Source organism: Hippocampus guttulatus, chromosome 2 (assembly GCF_054856545.1).
Source record: "Hippocampus guttulatus isolate MCC_2025c chromosome 2, RoL_Hgut_1.0, whole genome shotgun sequence".
Lineage (NCBI taxonomy): Eukaryota > Metazoa > Chordata > Actinopteri > Syngnathiformes > Syngnathidae > Hippocampus > Hippocampus guttulatus.
The window spans coordinates 5,871,705-5,893,726 of record NC_141262.1 but is presented as its reverse complement, the minus strand read 5'-3'; the positions used below and the strand labels follow the sequence as shown (position 1 = coordinate 5,893,726).

At 43.6% G+C, this 22,022-nt stretch overlaps 1 protein-coding gene across 5 annotated transcripts in view; it reads right to left on the bottom strand.

Annotated features, from left to right (window-relative positions):
• Nucleotides 1–22,022, bottom strand: part of atp8a1 (ATPase phospholipid transporting 8A1) — a 122,182-nt gene that overhangs the window by 94,015 nt on the left and 6,145 nt on the right. For 4 of the 5 annotated variants that reach the window (XR_015103202.1, XM_086132903.1, XM_086132897.1 and 1 more), the window contains exons 2-4: nucleotides 8,948–9,062; nucleotides 3,772–3,871; nucleotides 1,385–1,483 (exon numbers count right to left, since the gene is read on the bottom strand). Coding sequence is in view for 3 of the 5 variants with exons in the window: in XM_086132903.1 (XP_085989029.1) it covers nucleotides 1,385–1,483; nucleotides 3,772–3,871; nucleotides 8,948–9,062 (314 nt within the window). In the remaining 2 variants the exon portion in view is untranslated. Of the gene's footprint in view, nucleotides 1–1,384; nucleotides 1,484–3,771; nucleotides 3,872–8,947; nucleotides 9,063–22,022 lie in introns of those variants that run through there. The other variant, XM_086132915.1, reaches the window with a different exon arrangement.

Below are 22,022 nucleotides of genomic sequence, written 5' to 3'. Positions count from 1 at the left end.
TTGAGTGTTTGCTTCATGTCATTATCTTTTTTAATTTAAATTTTAAATTTTTTCTCACCGATTTTTCTCTGTGTCGTAAAGTTAAATATTTTAAAAGAGCCTATACCGGCAAATTAAATAGGTGGGCCAGTTAATCGGTTGGACCCTTCTTATCAGAGCAGTGCCTTTAACCATGCAGCAAACATAACAACCAGGCTAATGTCGTGGCTCAGCGCTGCAGTCGCATCAGGTAAACTCGTGAGGTGTGAACACAGAAGGGAAGAGAGCGCGGGTGACCTTTATTTCCTAAGAAGGGAATCAAGAACACTCCATTGCCATGCTTTTCCCCACACAAGAGACCGGCAGAAGGTGGGGAGAAAATGCTGCGCTCATGCCTTCAGTACAAGATAGAATCGGACAGTATAGAGTAGCTGTCCAGTGGGACCTGCAGACAGGATGACCTCACAGCATCACTGCAACACAGTCTGACGCATTGAGTTCACACTTTACCAAAACTAAATACTGTGAAGCAAATTATACATTTTGTAATGAATATGGACTCGTATCAGAATTAATTAGCCCATTGGGAACACTGTATATCATGCGGAATGACTGGGGATTAAAGGTGTCTTGAGGCAAAATAGAAAGTGCTCCTTGGTTACAACCAGCAGAGATTCACTCTCTTCTCGTTTGCTGTCTAAAAGGGGACAGGCAGCATCTACTGTATGTATGGTCTACATTGACGCAGACCTCAACTATGGCAACTCCTGTTGACATCATTAATTCTGCTCAGTCCAACACTAGCATGAGGACGTTCAGAGATTTATATTCAAAACAGAACAGTACATTTACACATTTCCCCAAAGTGGATCAAGCACATGTAGTGGAATGCCCATCCTTCATCTTGAATAAAATAAACAAGTGTCTTGAAATATTTCAAAGAAGCGAAAGGGCAAACAGTTGTTATGTTTGGTTGGTGCTACCTGCCTGTTATTTTTGTTATTTTGACTTCAAAATGGCGCCGCGAGAGTGGCTGCCTTTCCAGCAGCTCCTATATTTTGTTGTCCTACTTTTTCCTTTCATAACTTTGCTGCTGTGAATTGGGAATTTCTCCATTGCGAGACTAATAAAGGTTTTCTCATCTTATCTTATCTTATCTTGATGCATAGAGTATATAGGTTAATGAGTCCTATACTTACCCAGGCAGGCACAGATGTTAAATGAAATGAGCGTGTGCTTGCGTATGTACACACTACACGTGCGCCTATGTAAGTTTGCATGCAATCTGCAGTGATCATGTCATATGATATGAATGCCTCCTGCAGGGAATCTCTCATCGCAAAAAGAACAAGATGTCGATGAGGTACTTTTGAAATACAGGTCACATATTTGAAGTTGTTCTCACCAGATCCTCAATGACCTCCTTGACAGCAGCCACAACCAGAATAAAAAGCAGTGGCACCAGCGTTGTCCAGCGGCCAGTCGGAGAAACATCTGGGATTTGCTGGGAGGGAGGAAAAAAAAAATGGAGATAATGCAAGGGATGACAAAATGTGTCAAGAGTGAGCAAAGTTGGTTAGTACGAGTAGAGTGATTCCAATTTAATCCTTTCACCACAGCTGCCTCCAGCATCTTGAATTGAACACAAGATTTTTGCAATGACATTGCTCAATAACACTGGAGAGTTTAAAGTTGCCTACAATGGCATGATAATGTCGACGTTTCATTTAATAGTGCTGTCGAGCAATTAATTTTTTTGAACTAATCAATTTCTTTTCCATTATTAATCACAATTAATTGCAGTTTTGCTATTTTGCACAGAGCGTGTAACAGCTAATTACTTGAGTAAAATCTTGGAATGAATGTGAAATCATCAAATTGAAAGTACAGTCGATTTAAAGATTGTTCTAATAGCTTTCTTTGATCCTTAAGCGCAATTCTTCTCCTGTAAAACACAACTGCTGAACAAAAGGATCAAAACTGACCCAGTTTTACGGGCATCTTTCAGATCTTCTTCTCATCGAAAGAAAGAAAGAATTCTCAACATTTCTCACTTAAAAGTTTAGTTCTGCCATGGTTCTAAATTAACACCTGCTACACAAATTACGGGTTGAAATTCAGTTTGGCCGGTGACGCGTGAAGCAGCCGGGCCGGTACTCCTTTTGTTGGAGCAGTCTGAATAACCAAATGGCACATTTGAAGAATGCTCTGAGTTGGAGTAAAGCACTGCACGCATGTTGCATATTTCTGAACGTGCCCACGATTAGGGAACTGGGATTTGGGGGGCGAGTCGGAGCTCTACTCTTCTTGGCCTTGTTTTGTGTAAAATAAATTTCCACCCCAAAAAAGTGACATATGCTACTCACAAATGGTTGTGCATATTTGGCTTTTGTGTTCCATGTTCATGTTTTCACATCTGTAAATGTTCGTACTGCCTTATACATCGTAGTTGGTGGCCATTTTATTCGAAATGGTTGCAACGAACTACGGTTATAATATACAGATTAGTTACTGTATGTCCCTCGAGGTACGTTGTAACGAGGTTTTACTGTATCCCTCACATACATACGGTGTCCTTTAGTTCCCAAAAAGGCACAGCTAAAGCACATATGAATTTCCTCATTTTTCAAATAAATCCATGTCACAAAGATTAATGTGCAAACCTGTCATGAAAATGCATTCATTCATTGATTTTCCGAACAGCTTTATCCTCACGAGGGTAGCGAGGGGTGCTGGAGCCTATCCCAGCTGTCTTCGGGCAGTAGGCGGGGGACACCCTGAACCGGTTGCCAGGCAATCGCAGGGCACACAGAGACAAACAACCACCCGCGCTCACACTCACACCTAGGGACAATTTACAGTGTTGTCATGAAAATGTCAGATGGAATCAGGCTTTTAGGGTCTCAAGGAGAAATAGTATCGCTGAGACTTTGGGAGAGGAGTTTCAAAGAGATCTTATTTTAACGTATTGAACAAAGGGTGACTGGCTGGCGACCCTTCTACATACCGTACATACAGTACATCCTCCCCTTAGAACCAAACGTAATGATTCTATTTTGGGCTTCCCACATTCAATAATCAAATCTTAGCCAAGCAAGGATACACAGACTTGCTGCTATGAACGTGACATATCTAATCCTCAGAGATGTTTTTTGTTCAAAGTTGCACCAGCGAGCGGTCAACTAATGAAGATGCACCGGATGCTTTTCAAAGTAGTAACGTCAAGGTCACACAATAGAGGCTCTTGACGGGAAATACGGTCTGTGGAAATCAAAGTGAAGAATCCCCTCGCTCTCGCACTTTTATCCCTGAGACGGATAGATTTATGCTACTTTGAATGACCGATGCTGGAGAAAAACATCAATACTAACCAGTGTAGCCAACAGAGCAAAGAGCACCCTCCCAAGCGTAATAGACACTATAGTAACATAGCCAATTCAGACGATGCTGGACATTGTAGCTCATTGCATTTTCAATGTAATGACAGATAAATATTGTTGAGCCAGGAAAGAAATTGAGTTTCCTTTTTGCAGAACATCGTATTGCATGCATTATTCATAACTCAGGCAGCTCAATGTTGATGCGCGTGTGCGTCTTTATGAGTGTATTTTCACAGACAGGACCTTTACAAATGGTGTCGAGGTCAACGCAAACAGTCCATCACTCGCATACAAATGGGAACAAATTGGAGCCGAGAAAAGTCTAGAATTTGTCCGAAAATGTGTTTGCATGCTACAAATGTAGATAAAGTGTATCATGCAACACGGTGATCCCGCTGATTGAAAATGTTACCTGTAAGAGTGCAATGAAGAGGAAAAAAGCGTTGGCTGCCCTCCTGAACTGTGAGTAGAGGAACCTTGGGAGGAAAGTGAGGACGTTGTATTTGGCCGTACTGTAAGGAGAGAGAAAAAAAATGTGAACAATTAAAATAAGTCCTTTCGAAAGTTTATTTTCTGTACTTAAAAGGTCAATCGCATTTTACGAATATCACAAATTATCTAGTACACACAGTGGTACTCGAGTTACACGTTTAACATGTTCCATTGCTGAGCTCAGAACTCAATGGCTATAATTTCGCTGCCATGATTTCATGCTGGTGCAGCTAAAGCTTGCTCTTAACAAATCGCAAACTCACGGAATCTAACTAAATGCAATCGTGCCACTTAAAAATGTACCGTTCTTGAATCGTATCCATGTACTTAGCAAATTGTCCTTGATTAGAAAGATGCACACCTCTCGTTGTTTTACCTTTGGGGAAAATACGACAGTGTATCATTGATTTAAAAGCAACTTAGTCCAAGTAAATATTTTATGTTTTATGGACATTGATTTGTTCTAATTTATAAATAAGCACCATCAAAATAATATATCCTAACCATGATTCCATCACTGCATTAAAATTATGGCAAAATAAAGCTGTTGGGTTTTTTTTGTTTTTTTGGGGGGGCTAAAAAGAGTACCGGAATGTCTGTTTTGGAGAAAATCGTTTTTGATGTCCAATATTTTTTTTTGTGCTAATGAATTTATGTACAAGTACTTGTGAGATCCTCTTAACACAGATTCGGTATGAAAATGAAAATACCTTTCGCGAAGCATGATTCAAGACAAAAGAGATTTTCTCCATCCCTTGGTTTTTGCCAACTCAGGATGTGTCAGCAGCTACAGGGTAATTACAGTTCACCAGAGCAACAGCAGACAAAGTCATTAATTATTGATGTTGGGTTTTGTCACGCGAATGAACATCTGTGCGAGGACGTGGCTACGTTCCTCTAAGCAACAGTTTTCTGTGCCAAGAATACACTTTAATTGCAAAGTGCGACAGAAACTAATCACAGAGCTGCGATTTCGATACCCACTTTTCATTTTAGCGCTCGCTGGCTGACTCTTCATAAAATGCATTTTCATCAGCTGCGAGGCAATAAATGATTTAGATCAATTACTCTGATTGGTTCTTCACTCATAAAAAGCCTTTTTGGCACTTTCACACAGAACTTTTCTCTCGTCTCGCGGCCCAAATCTGATGCCACGGGTATTTTGATGTGTTGAGATATTACGGTAGCTTTTAATGCAGTGTACATTTGAGAAAAAGACACTATGGGAAGATGAAAAATGCATGTGAAATTAAAGGAAATTTGTAGTGGTAATTATATGTAGTGGATCCTTCAAAACGATGGAAGTTTTTCCACGTATGGCCTTTCAAGGTGAGCGAGAGGGGGACAGAACGAAGGCAGCAAAGAGCCAAGCATTTCTCAAAGCGCGGTGCACTCCAATGCTAGCAGCTCACAAAGGTCTGATGAAGCGCATTGTCAAAAGTAGGGAGGGCTCAAGAAAAGTTCCAAGTGACTGAGTTTTGTCTCACTCAGTAAAGTCTAATTGGTTTTTAGTGGACATTAAATTGGTGTCCACAGATTGGCTAAAGGTTCTGTGAACGTCCATTTACGTCACTCAAGCTACAATAAAATACCATACTGATCAAATTACTGGACTCCAAGATAACAGTTTGTGTATTATCTTGGTACAGTTCAAAGGTACAGTACATGAGCATGTTCCCAAGCTGCAAAAAAAAAAAAAAAAAAACAAGTATAAAGGTGTCGAAAAACAAAACCTGTATGACAACAACCCGAATGATACAACATTCTTTCCTGAACAGGCATTATAATTGTTCTCTGAAAGATTATTATTATTATTATTATTATTATTAGGAGAAGGTCATGTTCCCCTTTTTCATATTATTTTTAGTAGGAAGCTGAACAAGGAAGTGGCATTAGCCGACAATATGCATCTCGAATTGTATGTGTGTGTTTCGTTTATCTACGTGTTCCACAGGGTGTCCAACCAATCAATATTTCACAGTAACCCTCCTAGCACTTCTGCTTTGACTTCTGTTTATGGGAGCTTCCTTTTTTGTTCATCCCAAATGAATTGCACGCTACTTCTTTTTTTTTAATTGAGCATTTCTGCCTTATATGCATTGTGTGGTCTGTCAAGTGTTTAGAGCCAACAGCACACGGCATCATTGTGTAGTGATCTGTTTGCTTTAATTAGCAAGTAACGCAGTGTTCAGTTTGATATGTATGTAGAGAGAGAGAGAGAGAGACAATTGTGGTTGTACAGTTGGAAAAATACTTGGCAGAAAATATGCCTCTAAGTTTGCTCAAAACTGGTCCTTCACTTTACAGTATGGTATGACGATGACTTCAGTTCAGAGAACCTCAAAGGATGAGCTTCATCTTTGGCTTTTCAATAATAATAGATATTATTTATAATGCACTTTACAATTTGGATAACACATTTTAAATTGTACACTAAAAGCGACAATAAAAAGCAAAAGAATGACACAAACAAAAGGAGGAAAAAGAATATATAAAATAAAAACAGCCACTTGATAAAATCAAGAAAAAAAACATGAAACGAGTAGATGAAGAAAGTTATGTGAATTACAGTGAGTTACAGATTCCGGCATGACAATAGGCCATAATTTACCATGGTTGACTTCTTCTTACATGTGACGTGCAAACATTAAAAATGAGATTGACTACGCCTTTGTCATTTCTCATAAAAGTTAAGACTACATTTTACTGTTTGTGTAACTTCTTTTTACACTTGTATGAAAGTTTAGAAACTTTTAAAAGGTTACTTTAAAATGTCACTTTTTATGAGGATGGCATTTTGACATAGGATTTTTTTTTTTTTCAATGGGATGATTGATAAATTAACTCAGGTTTCAACTTACATTTAGTAGGGTTCCTGCTTTGATCTACTGTAAAGATTCGTTGAAAAACTGTAGCTGGTATGGTGACCTTTAGCTTCACCAGATTGCTCGATACTTAGCAAACTAATGCCTGCAAAAAGGACATGTCAGTCTGACAGTGCTAATGCATAATGACTGGTTTAGTCCTCCCCTCGAGGTAGCATCGAAATGGTGGGTGGCAAATCTGAGGTTTTAGCCTTTAAGCCTCGGCTTGATTATTCTTATCTGCCAATACAACACTCATCTTGCCTAAAAGATCGCGTGGACAGTGTTTCCTTGGTACTTTTTCACTCGGTTTGACTCTTTGTTTGATCTGACAAGGCAGCGCTGTGGTCCAATCTCTCATGACTATCCAGCTAACTTCCTCCTCGAAAAAGAAGCGGAAACCCTTCTGGCCTAATGGAGGATTATTTTCAACCAATGTCCGAAAGGACTGAGGCCGTGTGAGGAGGGCACTTTCTTTCCTCGGCAGATAAATTACAGCCGAAGCCCGAGTCATTTCATGTTTAACCGCTAATCGGCTTTTCCTACCTCAGCATTTATGTTTAACAAAACTGCTCACTGTCGTTTCAAGTAATGTACCAATATTTAGCTTATGTTGACCAAAAAAAAAAAAAAAAACTAAACATAAAAAATGGGGAGAGTACATTTTTAATTTTTATGTCAATTAATGACATCCAGCCTTAAACTGTTGCCATCATCGTCAATGTATTAAATTAACATGTATTTTCATAAAAGTACCATGAAATGAAAAATAAAAGCACTAAAAGCAGAAAAATGCTATTTGATGCCAGGCGATGCCCATTGAAATGAAGTATCACAAGGTTTCACCAACTCGTTACAGTTCAACTGCAGCTGAATAAATGCTATGCGGCGTGACATTTTTTTTTAAATATACTGTACATATGGTAGAAAACGAAACGCATATGTGCTATGATAGAGCAATGTTAAACCTCTTTTCTACGCCTAAACAGTTACATAGAGTAAATTCATGGCCAATACTCGTGAGAAATGGTGAAATAAAATGAAAGGAAAGCTCCATCCACATTTGTAATCATGTGTTAAACAGCTCTTTACAGAATGGAATACTTTGTGCTTTGACTGTTACCTGTTTTGTTTTTTTTGTTTTGGGGGGGGGGGGGGGGGGGTTGTTCTTTCTACAAAAAAGCTCCGAAAAAAAAGAAACAATATGCAATAGGAATGAAAGAAACATTGGGAATACGATAATGATCACATGATGTCTCTTAGTGGCCATCGGGTATGAAAATTCTGTTCCCGCATGCGATTGTATCATTGTCCACCTGATCCAAGGTAAACACAGCTGCACACACAGGCTTCCTGACACTGACAAGCTGGTCGTACCAGTACTATCTTTTGGTGATCTAAACCAGGTTGGAACATTTTCCTCATTGGGTGATCAAATGCAGAATCAAAGGGTACACTTATTTTGAAGCAGAATAACAAGAAGCCATTAGACTGAACCCATGATGTGGAAAATGTGCAGTTAATTTACTGTAGATGATCCAGGTCATGTGTTAATGGCCACGTTTTGTTCTTCACAGTCCGTTGAGCATATTACATTTGATGGACCCAGGACGACAACAACGACAACAAAACGACAAAAGAGTGCGCACAACCATCAAGTAACTTAATACATTGATGGATGCGCCCTTCTTATTGTTTCATTCATGGTTGTTCAACTCTGTGTGTGCATGTGTGTGGGTGCGTGCGTACTCGTAGAACTCGTACAGCCAGAATGCCAACAGTAATATTCCTTGACAGTGGATGGCCTGACCTGACATGCTTGACCTTTAAAGCTAAAAGCAGCACAATCCTAAGAGAGGAAGCGACAGTCACACTGGAAAAGTGCTGACTTTATGGAGTTGTGTCCTGATTTCCAGCTAACTCGTCATTATTATGCATGTAAATCAAGTCATTTAAAAAGCACAATAGTCACATGATCATCAGCGTATAATAGAATTGTTTGTTCACATCCCTGTGGATCAATTTTGGGTTAAAGGCAGTAACGGGGGGCATTACATTTAATTAAGTGCAGCTATAAAACGTGGACCATGGCAGCTGTATGGCCATGGACTGGGAAGCAATTGCAAAACACTGTTGAGCTGATGCCCAAGATGTGTAAATGCTCTTTCCCAGGGGTTTCTGGTCCCTATTAAGCGCGAAAAATGAAGGATTACTGTATCAGGTAATTCTTACCTGACCCTGTTGCTGCAAAACTTTGTAAACTGTGGCTGGTTAAGGTAAATCAATCGGGCATCTTCTTGGTCCGCTAAGGATGTCTTTTCGGAAGCATCCTCCGTTTTCTCATAGCCTGAAAGATGAAATGACAAAACAGCCTCAATAAGGAATGTGTTCATCGTAATAGGCAAAAGAAAGGTGGTGAAAGGAGTCGAACAAGAGACGCAGACAAAAAAAAAAATGAAACTCATAAAAGCAACGATCCTGCTGATAGATGTGTGTAAAAAAAAAAAAAAAAAAAAAGGTACTCTTCATTACTCAACATGTCAAAATTGTGTTCATGATGTTGGTGTTGCACACTGACGAGGTTATAATGCATGGGCAGAGTATCTGATCCATTGCTGAAGTCCACAGACTCCCCACCAGGTTCAACAAAGTGAGATGCAGCTCCATTGGCAAAAACCAAGAAAGCAAACGATGTCTGTGTCTGGGGGTGGCAGAGAGCTACAGTACGAGCCAACATAGGTTCCCACTTGCTCTTATTTGAGGTGGACAAAGCCCAAATATTGAATATCACAGAACGACAACTGATTCAGGTTTACAACTTTCGAGGAAACACCGAGAAATGAGCTTCGCAGACTACAATGAGTCACAGTGCAATTCCCACCTTGACTGTAAATCAGTAGAATCTTATAGATTGGTTGAAATTTAAAATACTTCTTTTGGCACCCTATATGTCCGAAAACAAAGGCGATTAGTGACATTGCAGCTGTTGGCTGAATAGCTGTACATCCATCCATCCATCCATCTTCTACCGCTTATCCGGGGCCGGGTCGCGGGGGCAACAGCTTTAGCAGGGAAGCCCAGACTTCCCTCTCCCTAGCTACTTCTTCCAGCTCTCCCCGGGGGATCCCGAGGCGTTCCCAGGCCAGCTGGGTGACATAGTCACTCCAGCGTGTCCTGGGTCTTCCTCGGGGTCTCCTCCCAGTGGGACATGCCCGGAACACCTCACCAGGGAGGCGTTCAGGAGGCATCCGAATCAGATGCCCAAGCCACCTCATCTGGCTCCTCTCGATGTGGAGGAGAAGCGGCTCGACTCTGAGCCCCTCCCGGATGACCGAGCTTCTCACCTTATCTCTAAGGGAGAGCCCGGACACCCTGCGGAGAAAACTCATTTCGGCCGCTTGTATCCGGGATCTCGTTCTTTCGGTCACGACCTGAATAGCTGTACGGATCATACAAATTCCAGACAACCGAAAAGCCGGTTCCAAAAGAGAAAAACCACGTAAATGCGGGGGGAGACGAGCAAACTCCCTAAACAATAACCCAAATCTGTAGTGGCTCTTTGCCGTTTTGCACACCCTTGATTGTCTCACAGCTGTCATTGGGTGGTACTACTGCAGGATGGTACCCTTACATTACGGAAAGTCTTTCAATATTTATTTGTCATGTCTTCATTTATCGTAGTTGCTTGTTATTGATAACACCAGTGTAGCATGCTCTATCGGAGACAAATTCCTTGTGCGTTCTACATACTTGGCCAATAAAGATGATTCTGATTCTGAAAGGCCAGGGCAAAGATTCAAACCCCAAATCTGAGAACTGCGAGGCCAACATGATAACGACTCAAACATTGTTCTCCCTGAAGAAATTTTAAGATACTTTTGCTATGTCCCAGATGATCGGACGGATATGAACGAAAGGCTGACAGACAATCAAATTTTGAACATGTTGCCAAACAACTTGGAATGTGACACAAACGTTCATAGGAAATATGGGCCAAAAATCAAACAAGAATACAGAAAAAAAAAAAAAAGACAAAACAGAGCGAGATGGAACTTTCAACTCGTGTTGTCAGGACAAAGTAAGCCAAGACCAAGACTTTAAGGGGTTAAAACCAAGGCAGGTTAAAACGTAAGATAATGTTTGGAGAGCGTGTGAGGAAAATAGTATGATTTGTTTGAAAGTTGTTCAAAATAAATCTAACCCTTTATCCAAAATTAACTCTTTCCAAAATATTGCTCCAGTAAGAGTTACAAAATATTCGATGAAATACTGTGCATGACGACATGCTTTTCAGCTTGAGAACGAGTTCTGAAACCTCTATTTCTGAATATGAGGCAAGCCCACAACAAAGTTTTGTTGTGACTTTTTGTTGTCTCCCTGTCCCTTGGACTGTACGTGTACGTGGTGTGAGGTGTAGTGAGGACAAGGACAGGCCTAGCTTCAATGAGTCCTCCATTTTAAAATGGAAAGCGAGATCCTTGCAACTGGTGTCACTCTTCCTGCTCTGCTCCCAACTCATTCTCGCCTCAGCGCTTGCACTTTCTCCCTGGTGTTACACAAACCCTGAATCTTACTTTGCCCCTCTTGTTATTTTAATGATCCTCTTGGCTACACTGAGGACTGCCAAATAGTGACAAGCAGGCGCTCCTCTTCCCACCGCCCTCCCCACTTGCCTCACCATGTGCTCCAGGGCTAAAAATAACTCGCACCCCCGTAGTCATTTCGGTCACCAGGGGAAACACGGGTCGGCTATCCAGCGCCATTACACAAGAGCCCACCCAGACGTCAAAACGGTGCAGGTGGTTTATTGGATTAGCGAGGTGGTGACGAAAGACCATGTGAGGATTCAGAGGGAAATACGGAGGGAGCGTGAAGGGTGCCGTCCTGTGCTTCAGAGAAGAAACGTGCTCTAGGCAATCGGGAATACCCTCTTATGTCACATGCAACACTTGTCGCTACAGGTCATCCATGATTGAACCATCAGGCTTGGATATTTCGCCCTTTCCCCCCCCCCCCCCCCCGAGTTTTGGAGGTATCTTTCTTACCAGCAATTTGAAAAGTTGTGAATGGATAAGAAGGAAATACAGTGTGTAGCTTGATTATGTACAACCCCAAAAACTTTTGATCACTGTCTGCATTTAGGATGGGCATTGGGCTTATTTTCTTTGACCGAACATTTACAATGAATTAGTCCTTCAAAATTTGGATTTTTAATGAGATGGGAAAAGCTCTCCGACTGTTCTGAACTCTTGTTTCAAATAATGATGCCAGCATGAGTCATGTGGAAAGGTAGTTTAAAAAAAAAACTACCGGTAATTGCCATCGCTGACATGTTTCTCAGACAGCAAACAACTTGACAATGTGCTGCTGGTCACAGTCAAAGCATTAACTCCAATTTTTGGCAATTCCGCCCAGATATAATTAATTCATAAATTCCATGCAAATGCCTGGATTACGATTAAACATCAACGATTGATAAATTAATAGATGAGCATGCCAGCCCTGTTCTGGCTCTTGAATCTGACAACGGATTTCAATGTAATTTGGTGCCACAGAAGAAATCCATGTGCAGCACTCTGCTCTGGTAATTGGAATTCTAAGACAATGGTACTGCCAGCGCAGTACTGACTCGACTCGACTTATTGACTCGACCATACCACAACCATCTTTTGGGTGACAGGCATGATTTATATGCACCAAAAACACATTCTCTAATCTCTATTGTGCACACTCCTAGATGCAAGTATGGGATTCATTGGAGTAGTTCATATCACATCGAGCAGTGTTTTTCAACCCGTGTGCCGAGACATTGTCAGGTGTGCCGCGGGAAAATATCCAATTTGTATGCCTGTGCGGTCTTTCGCCCAGAAAGTAATCATGTAGTACCTTCCCATAACGCGAGGGAGCAGCAACAGCTAGCCAATTGCCTTGTGTTTCGACGAGAGACAAGTGAATTTGTGACGCATGAATGCAGGACGACGGTGAAACAATATATATGAAAGATGATAAAATACTGTTTTATTTGTGTTCATTTGATTCCAATTCAAGCTGTTATAACATCATTCTTTAATGTTAAAAACAGTTATCGTAACAATATAACACGTTAATTGTTAAAATAAGCGGGGGGGAGGGGGTTTCACATTTTCAGATAGTGGTGTGCCATGAGATTTTTTTCAATGAAACATACTTCATGTATGACTTCCTGTATGACAAAAAAGTTTGAAAAACACTGACATTGAGTAGTATCTGGACTTGGGGCTTTAAAGAGACTGAAAGGATTTCAAGAAGCATATTTTTATGTCAGAGAATTGATGAGTCAAGTGCTGATAGACAGTGAGTGTCTGAGTGCTACTCACACAACGTCAATAATCACAGATTTGAGGTCAATAGCGATTGAAGTGAAGTTTGGGTGATCAAGGAGTTAGTGTCCACAAAGACTTACCGGTATGAAATGAGCAAGCTGGCGTCTCAGAGCAGCGAAAGGCTTTAGTTGGAAAGCTCGCCAAGGCTGTGATTGATGCTGTGTCTGTGCATTGTGAATGAGCCCTCAATGCTCCGGAGTTTGTGTTCCCCTGCCAGGTACTGCATTGCACCAGTTGAGGCTGCCATTGCTGCTGCTTAGCTCCTTGTACACCCTCAACATTGCTGCTTTCACACAAGGGGTTTGCGGGAACAAAAAAATTTCACATTGCATATGACACTGTTCTGATGACAATTTTTAATTCGGCACTGAGGGGGAACCGGTCGATCTACGTTCCAACCCTCACCTCTGGTCACGAGCTATTGGATGTGATTGAAAGAATGAGATCCCAGATACAAGCGGCCAAAATGAGTTTTCTCCGTAGGGTGTCCGGGCTCTCCCTTAGAGATGAGTGGAATCTCACTCTGTATGCTTATTTCAGAGCACTGGCTGGAAATGATATGGCTTCATTCTTTCAGAATGAATGCTATAGATGTGGTGGAGCTGTGTGTGTGTGTGTGTCATTGTGCAGTCTAGTCCAACATTTGCACACGTAACAATTATCAAGTGACATGTTTAATGAACATGGTGGCCATATTATTTTTAAAAAGGTTTTTAAAGTCATTAAATTAAATGTAAAATAATGACGTCAAAAATAAAATATTTCACATATTTACGCCATTTATAGCAGGCAACAGTGCATATGGTAGCCAACAGTGTCTCTTTAAGTAACACCACCAAATATAATTTTGCCTTTCAGTTATGAATATTTTTGGAAAGAGGTATTAATTCCACCTTAAACTAACTTTATTGAACAGACGTATAATATAGTTTGGCTGTAGCTTATGCCAAATAAACTAAACAGACTATTTTTTTTCACTCATTATAATTTTTTCCTTCAATTATTTAGTTTTTTAAAAATCTGTTTTGCATTTTCTGCATGTTGTGTGTTGAAATTTACAGACATGTTTTTGGCTTTCGGGTGTATTTAATAACAAAATCTAAATTAAAGTGCCCCTCCGTGAGCCGTCACCGTACCGTGGTGGAGGGGTTTGTGTGTCCCAATGATCCTAGGAGCTAAGTTGCCTGGGGCTTTATGCCCCTGGCAGGGTCACCCATGGCAAACAGGTCCTAGGTGAGGGACCAGACAAAGCACAGCTCACAAACCCCTTATGAAGAACAAAATAAATAGAACCCAGTTTCCCTTGCCCGGATGTGGGTCACCGCCCCCCTGGAGCCAGGCCTGAGGGTGGGGCTCGTTGGCGAGCGCCCGGTGGCCGGGCCTGCACCCATGGGGCCCGGCCGGGCTCAGCCCAAAGAGGCAACGTGAGTCCTCCTTCTCATGGGCTCACCACTCATGGGAGGGGCCAAAGGGGTCAGGTGCAGTGTGAGCTGGGCAGCAGCCAAAGGCGGGGACCCTGGCGGTCCGATCCTCGGCTGCAGAAGCTAGCTCTAGGGACATGGAATGTCACCTCTCTTGCAGGGAAGGAGCCCGAGCTGGTGTGTGAAGTAGAAAAGTTCTGACTGGATATAGTCGGACTTGCCTCCACACATAGCCCGGGTTCTGGTACCAGTTCTCTCGAGAGGGGTTGGACTCTCTTCCACTCTGGAGTTGCCCACGGTGAGAGGCGCAGAGCAGGTGTGGGCAGACTCATTGCCCCCCGGCTCAGTGCCTGTACATTGGGGTTCACACCGGTAGACGAGAGGGTTGCCTCCCTCCGCCTTCGGGTGGGGGGACGGGTCCTGACTGTTGTTTGTGCGTATGCACCCAACAGCAGTTCAGCGTACCAACCCTTTTTGGAGTCCTTGAAGGGTGTGCTGGGGAGTACTCCTGCTGGGGACTCTCTTGTTCTGCTGTGGGACTTCAATGCTCACGTGGGCAACGACAGTGAGACCTGGAGGGGCGTGATTGGGAGGAACGGCCCCCACGATCAGAACTCGAGTGGTGTTTTGTTATTGGACTTCTGTGCTCGTCACGGATTGTCCATAACGAACACCTTGTTCAAACATAAGGGTGTCCATATGTGCACTTGGCACCAGGACACTCTTGGCCGCAGTTCAATGATTGACTTTGTGGTTGTATCATCGGATTTGCGGCCGCATGTTTTGGACACTCAGGTGAAGAGAGGGGCGGAGCTGTCAACTGATCACCACCTGGTGGTGAGTAGGCTCCGATGGTGGGAGAAGATGCCGGTCCGACCTGGCAGACCCAAACGTATTGTGAGGGTTTGGTGGGAACGTCTGGCGGAATCCCCCGTACTCGCTGGTGGACACCAGCAGTAAGGGATGCCGTCAAGCTGAAGAAGGAGTCCTATCGGGCCTTCATGGCCTGTGGGACCCCAGAGACAGCTGACAGGTATCAACTGGCCAAGCGGAATGCAGCTTCAGTGGTCGCCGAGGCAAAAACTCGGGCGTGGGAAGAGTTCGGTGAGGCCATGGAAGCCGACTTCCGGACGGCTTCGAGGAAATTCTGGACCAGCATCCGACGTCTCAGGAGGGGGAAGCAGTGCACCACTAACACTGTGTACAGTGGGGATGGGGCGCTGTTGACCTCGACTCGGGATGTTGTGAGCCAGTGGGCGGAGTACTTCGAAGACCTCCTCAACTCCACCAGCACGCCTTCCTTGGAGGAAGCAGAGTCTGGGGACTCTGAGGTGGGCTCTCCTATCTCTGTGGTCGAAGACACCAATGTGGTGAAAAAGCTCCTCGGTGGCAAGGCCCCAGGGGTGGATGAGATCCGCCTGGAGTTCCTCAAGGCTCTGGATGTTGTGGGGCTGTCCTGGTTGACACTTCTCTGCAACATCGCGTGGTCAGCGGGGAGAGTGCCTCTGGATTGGCAGACCGGGGTGGTGGTCCCTCTTTTTCAAAAGGGGGACCGGAGGGTGTGTTCCAACTACAGAGGGATCACACTCCTCAGCCTCTCTGGTAAGGTCTATTCAGGGGTGCTGAAGAGGAGGGTCCGTCAGGAAGTCAAGCCTCAGATTGAGGAGGAGCAGTGTGGTTTTCGTCCCGGCCGTGGAACAGTGGACCAGCTCTACACCCTGAGCAGGGTCCTCGAGGTTATGTGGGAATTTGCCCAACCAGTCTACATGTATTTTGTGGACTTGCTTCGTGAGTATGGGATACCGAACCCCCTGATACGGGCAGTTCGGTCACTATACCACCGATGTCAAGAGTTTGGTTCGCATTGCCGGCAGTAAGTCGGAATCGTTTCCAGTGAGGGTGGGACTCCGCCAAGGCAAGGCTGCCCATTGTTGCCGATTCTGTTCATAACCTTTATGGACAGAATTTGTAGGCGCAGCCGAAGCGTTGAGGGGGTCCGTTTTGGTGGCCTCAATATTGCATCTCTGCTTTTTGCAGATGATGTGGTACTGTTGGCTCCTTCAAGCAGGGCTCTCCAACTCTCACTGGAGCGTTTCGCAGCCAAGTGTGAAGCGGTTGGGATGAAAATCAGCACCTCCAAATCTGAAACCATGGTCCTCAGTCGGAAAAGGGTGGAGTGCCCCCTCCGGGTTGGGTAGGAGATCTTGCCCCAAGTGGAGGAGTGTAAGTATCTTAGGGTCTTGTTCACGAGTGAGGGCAGGAGGGAGCGAGAGATCGACAGGCGGATCGGTGCAGCGTCTGCTGTGATGCGGACGTTGTATCGGTCTGTCGTGGTAAAGAAGGAGCTGAGCCAAAGGGCGAAGCTCTCAATTTACCGGTCGATCTACGTTCCAACCCTCATCTATGGTCACGAGCTATGGGTCGTGACCGAAAGAACGAGATCACGGATACAAGCGGCCGAAATGAGTTTTCTTCGCAGGGTGTCCGTGCTCTCCCTTAGAGATAAGGTGAGAAGCTCGGTCATCCGGGAGGGGCTCAGAGTCGAGCCGCTTCTCCTCCACATCAAGAGGAGCCAGATGAGGTGGCTTGGGCATCTGATTCGGATGCCTCCTGAACGCCTCCCTGGTGAGGTGTTCCGGGCATGTCCCACCGGGAGGAGACCCAGAGGACGACCCAGGACACGCTGGAGAGACTATGTCACCCAGCTGGCCTGGGAACGCCTTGGGATCCCCCGGGGAGAGCTGGAAGAAGTAGCTCGAGAGAGGGAAGTCTGGGCTTCCCTGCTAAATTTTCTGACCTCGGTCTTGTCACGGTCTTGGCTTGTCTCAGTCTTGGTCTTGACTCAAAAGATTTGCCCTCTGTCCATGGTTCATTCCTAGACAATCATGCCATGTTTTTGTCATTCAATAAACGTAATACAGAACAGTATGTGGAGGCTCAAAAACCAATATACAATGCAGTTTTCCATTGCAAAGTGTCTGTAGATGTGCAGGGCTCAATCGGTCGTGTGGATGTGAGTCGCCAACTGTCATTTTTCTCACAGTGGTCGGATTCTGCTGCATTGTGCATGTCGGGGGCCTTAGGCAAAGCACTGTAAGACTCTTAAGAGCAGTTCAGAGCTGTGTATTAACACCAACCAGGTCTCCCGTTCTTCTTTATCTACTCTCAATTAAAAGTTGCAGTTGAAAAAGGTCCTGTGTTTAGAATAGCCTCTTGTCAGTGTCAAGCGTGAGAAGGGATTTATGGAGGGAGAGAATCTCTCTCTGTAAATAACCACGGTGTTTCCTTGGATCCCAATCAGTATGGATAATGTGCTCAACCACGAGGTCGCGGTGTGAGCTACCTTTATTGCCGTCTAACTGCAAGGTATACCTTTTTTTCCTGCACGAATAAGATTCGCTGCAGTTCTGCCACATCTCATCAATAAGGAGTCCGGCCTTCCCACAGAATGCAAAGCACCTGAGCTAGGTGGCTATTTTGACAAAAGAAGTGAGAACAAACCAAACAAGCCTTGGTGTGACTTAGAAAGCAAGAGGAAACAGCTCTGGAGGGGAAGCCTCTGGAGGATGTGGTCAATGCCAGTCAGCGTCGTAATAGATTTGCACGCCGGCCATATGTGAGGATTATTGCTTGTGTCAGCCAACAGACAACAGGGAGGAAAGAGAGTCTCAAGGGGTCACATATTTTAGAGACGATGCCCCGTGGGCCTAGGAAAGAACATATGTTAGTCTTCTGACTTTTGTGGACTATCCAGAGGTTCGAAACACTCTCAAATATTTATGTATGAACTGCTAGCATACATCGCACAAGGTTGGGTTTGTATTAAATGAGTATTTGAGGGATAATTCTTTAAATGTTGATAATTTTGTGACACATCACTGGAAGACCAACAAGTCAAAGAGCAAAAGGTCCTTGATGAGATTTATGACATCTTGGCTGGTAATGCGTTAGCTCGGGTCAAGCCGAAATAGAGGGGGCGGCAAATGATTGTGGTCACGGCCGTCAACGCGGACAAGATGAAATACACCAAATGGCATCCATGACAGGGACAATGATAGAATTATTGTCAACAATTGCCAGTCAGTGCTTATGTTCATCGTGCATCCAAAAAATATGATGAGAATATTGTGATATATTGATCTAATATGAAGTACAATTCAGCTCAAAAGTTTAATTACAATGTACAATAAGTTCTACTGTAGTTGACGACAACTTCCAAAACTTGAAGACTAAGGCCCGTCGGTCCACCGCTGGCATCAGGTAATCCATTTGAAGCAATACTTAACGTTGATCCAGAGTCAAATCTATATGACGTGATGGAGAATGGGAACTAATGAATCAGTGAGGGAGATTGACCATCAATCAAATTTCAAAAAGGGTGCATTTGATCTGCATACTGAAGAACGATGCTGCCAAACGATTTCAATTCAATCATAATACCAATACTTGTAGGAGGGCGGAGGCCCATCTTGTGGCTCGTAGCATTGATATAAAGCCACTGCATTTTCAAGGTAAAGCAATTGGCATTTTTGGGTTCTCCAAATCCAACACGCCTCTAATATCATTTTTACAATACAATACATGCTGATTTATATAGCACTTTCACAACAGCGGTAGCTGTAACAAAGCGCTTAACAAAACAGTTAACATAAAGTAAAATAAATAAACACAACACATAACATAAAACAGGGAACAGTCGTGCAGTTCTAACCACTTTTCAGTCACACGCTTTGTTGTTTGAAGCAGTTTGAGATGAAAGAGGAGAGAATCAAAGTGTCCTTTAACCAGTGGATCAGAGACGTCATGCTCAAAATGTGCACACGTCGGCTACAAGCTAAGTTTCAAAGTCAACAAGAAGCTGTAGCATCCATTGACGAAAAAAGAGATTGGTTCACTTCTCCTGTCCCGCGGAAATCCATTTCAATTCCAAGCGGCGACTCTCGGTTCCAAATGCGCATCGGCGCTCTGCGCCAACGCTCCTCTCTCCTCATCCTCAACTTCAGCAGCCATCCATCCAGCCACACCAACGCCGACTCTCCGACAGCGCCGACATATTCACTGAACAAAACGGGGCGGTGAAAAATGCTGCCCATTACAGGCGCGAAAAACACAAGCGCCCCAGGTCTGTCCAGCACCGACAGTCAATGGCGCCGACATTCCTCCCAATCAAAATCTGTGCTGGTACAGGCGTGCTGCCGAGAAGGCGCAACCACCAAGCACAGATATTTCTCCTTTGACGAATGTCGTGGCCAAAAAACGCTGAAAACAGTACATTTCAGGTCCACACGATGAAACAACAAACAACATGTGATAAAACAAAAGACAAAAACAACAAAAAAGAACAAAAAGCAAGGCTCTTGAAGAGCACTTGCCGAAGGCTGCCTACTCGGGCGCCATCTTGGAAAAAAATATATATATTTTTTTATCTGCTCATCCCTGCTGAAGAAAGATCTATCTATTATTCATTCATGGTAGATTAATATTTCAGTACACAGAGCGGCCACATTCTATTCATAGGAATCCCAGTCCCGACATGAACACCACACGCACCATCGTCTTTGCCATTTGTGAATGAGGGGCAGACCTGCAGGGGGGCTATAAATACCACCTCAATTTAAGCTACAGCAACATTGATAAGTCGCTTATCAGATCACAATGCTGTAACCGGCCCTCGCAGCGACAACAGGGCAGCTGCAGGATTAATCTCCCTCTCTCTATAGGCTCAGCAGACTTCATAGGAACCGCCAAGGGACACGAGATGACACGGGCAGCTGGGGCTATCTGTGACATCACGGGGGCTGGCCTGGCTCAGATTAGCAAAGGATCTGCATAGAGGGGAAGCTTTCCCCGACTTTATGAATGGTCAAAGTGAGGCTCAGTCCAGTGATGTGCAGTCCACTGAGGCAGAAACAGACAGACTGGATCGTTATTGATGCTCTTGGCTGACTGTAACCTTAATACGAAGTAGTCTGGCATTTGTACTCTGAACAATAGATCCAGTTGATGATTGGATCATACCACTGCATAATTTGAGGTTAAATCTGTTCAAGGCATTTTTGTTGTTGATGTTGTTGTTGTTGGTGGTGGGGTTTTTTTTGTTTGTTTGTTTTAAGATATGCTGTATCCATTTCAAAATACCGAAGGTTCAGTCAAAGCTGTGAAAATCACAGCACATTGAAAAAAAAAAAATAAATCAGTCCGAATGTGGCACACTATCAAACAACAACATGAAGAGAGAACAAGCAAGATTGTTGTGTATTACGTACACCTCGATGTTCTTTCTAATAGTTTGATCTTTAAATGCTACAAAAATGTAACAATGACAAACCTGCTTGACAAGACAGTGGTTTGTGCCACCCATCTGGCACCAACTTGAGAACTGAGAGGGATGGCGTGCTAAGTTTTCTTGTGTTGCCGATCGGACAACACCTTTCCATTTGCCTTCCGACTGACCTCGTCCTCCGGAGACACGACCACACGAATTTATGGCACGTGCAGGCTCGGGGAGCTTTCCTGCTGCTCATGCGTGCGTGCGACAGACCAACAACACAATTACCGCTTTGAGTGTTGCGAGTGAGGTTATGATGATTTTATTTTAGGTTGCCGCGACTGAGTTAGTGAATTACCACAAGTATTAAGTGACTTACCAACAAGCAAACTAACATGATGGAACTGCAAAGAAATCACTGATTGTAGTTAGGAAAACTTCGACATCTAATTATCCATCCGTCCATCCATCCATCAATTGGCGTTGCAACATTCTCACCAGTTTGTGATCCACCAGGCACATAAAGTTCTCTCTTATGTTCCCTTCGAATATCACTATCGTTATTCAGGCAGGTTAGGCTTAAGGGGCGTGTCAATGACTGAATGGCAGCGATAGCTTGAAGAAGTACTAGTCGACTTTGCCATCTTCAAAAATTGCTGCGAGGGTAAATGGATGCTGAAAAGCAGCCATTAATTAGAAAAACACAACAATCATTTGGTCAATGCATGGATTCATCCCCACAGCTTACCTGCCAATCGCCACTTCAGTGTCAATTGCGGGAGAGGATTTGGCAGATAAACCGTTGCTCGTTGCCATCTGTCTTGCTTTAACACGCATGGCTTCGGATAGTCAGTTTAGAGAGTGGATCCAGCTGTCAACAATCTTTTACATCAGTAAGAAAGTCAAACTTTTCCCATTCAGCGCGGTTTGCTTTTTATTCATTTTTATTTGCACTTTTTTGTTTGAAAGATGACTTCCAATATGAACGTACTTATAAGCCACGAGTATCACGTTTGCATGCGCACCAGCTTGTAACAATGGGGAGTGCAGTAAAACGACAAGCTCGCAAAGTCATCAAAGCATTAAATTGATAGTTCAAATCAGTATTATTCATAACGTTGGCTGTCCTGTGAAAGTCATGTTTGCCCATGTTTGTCATTTCGTAATTTTTGTGTGATGTATTCACGTTTCAGACCTCCCATTAACGTTAACATTTTTTAAATGACACAAATGGACACATGCATTTTTCTCAGGAC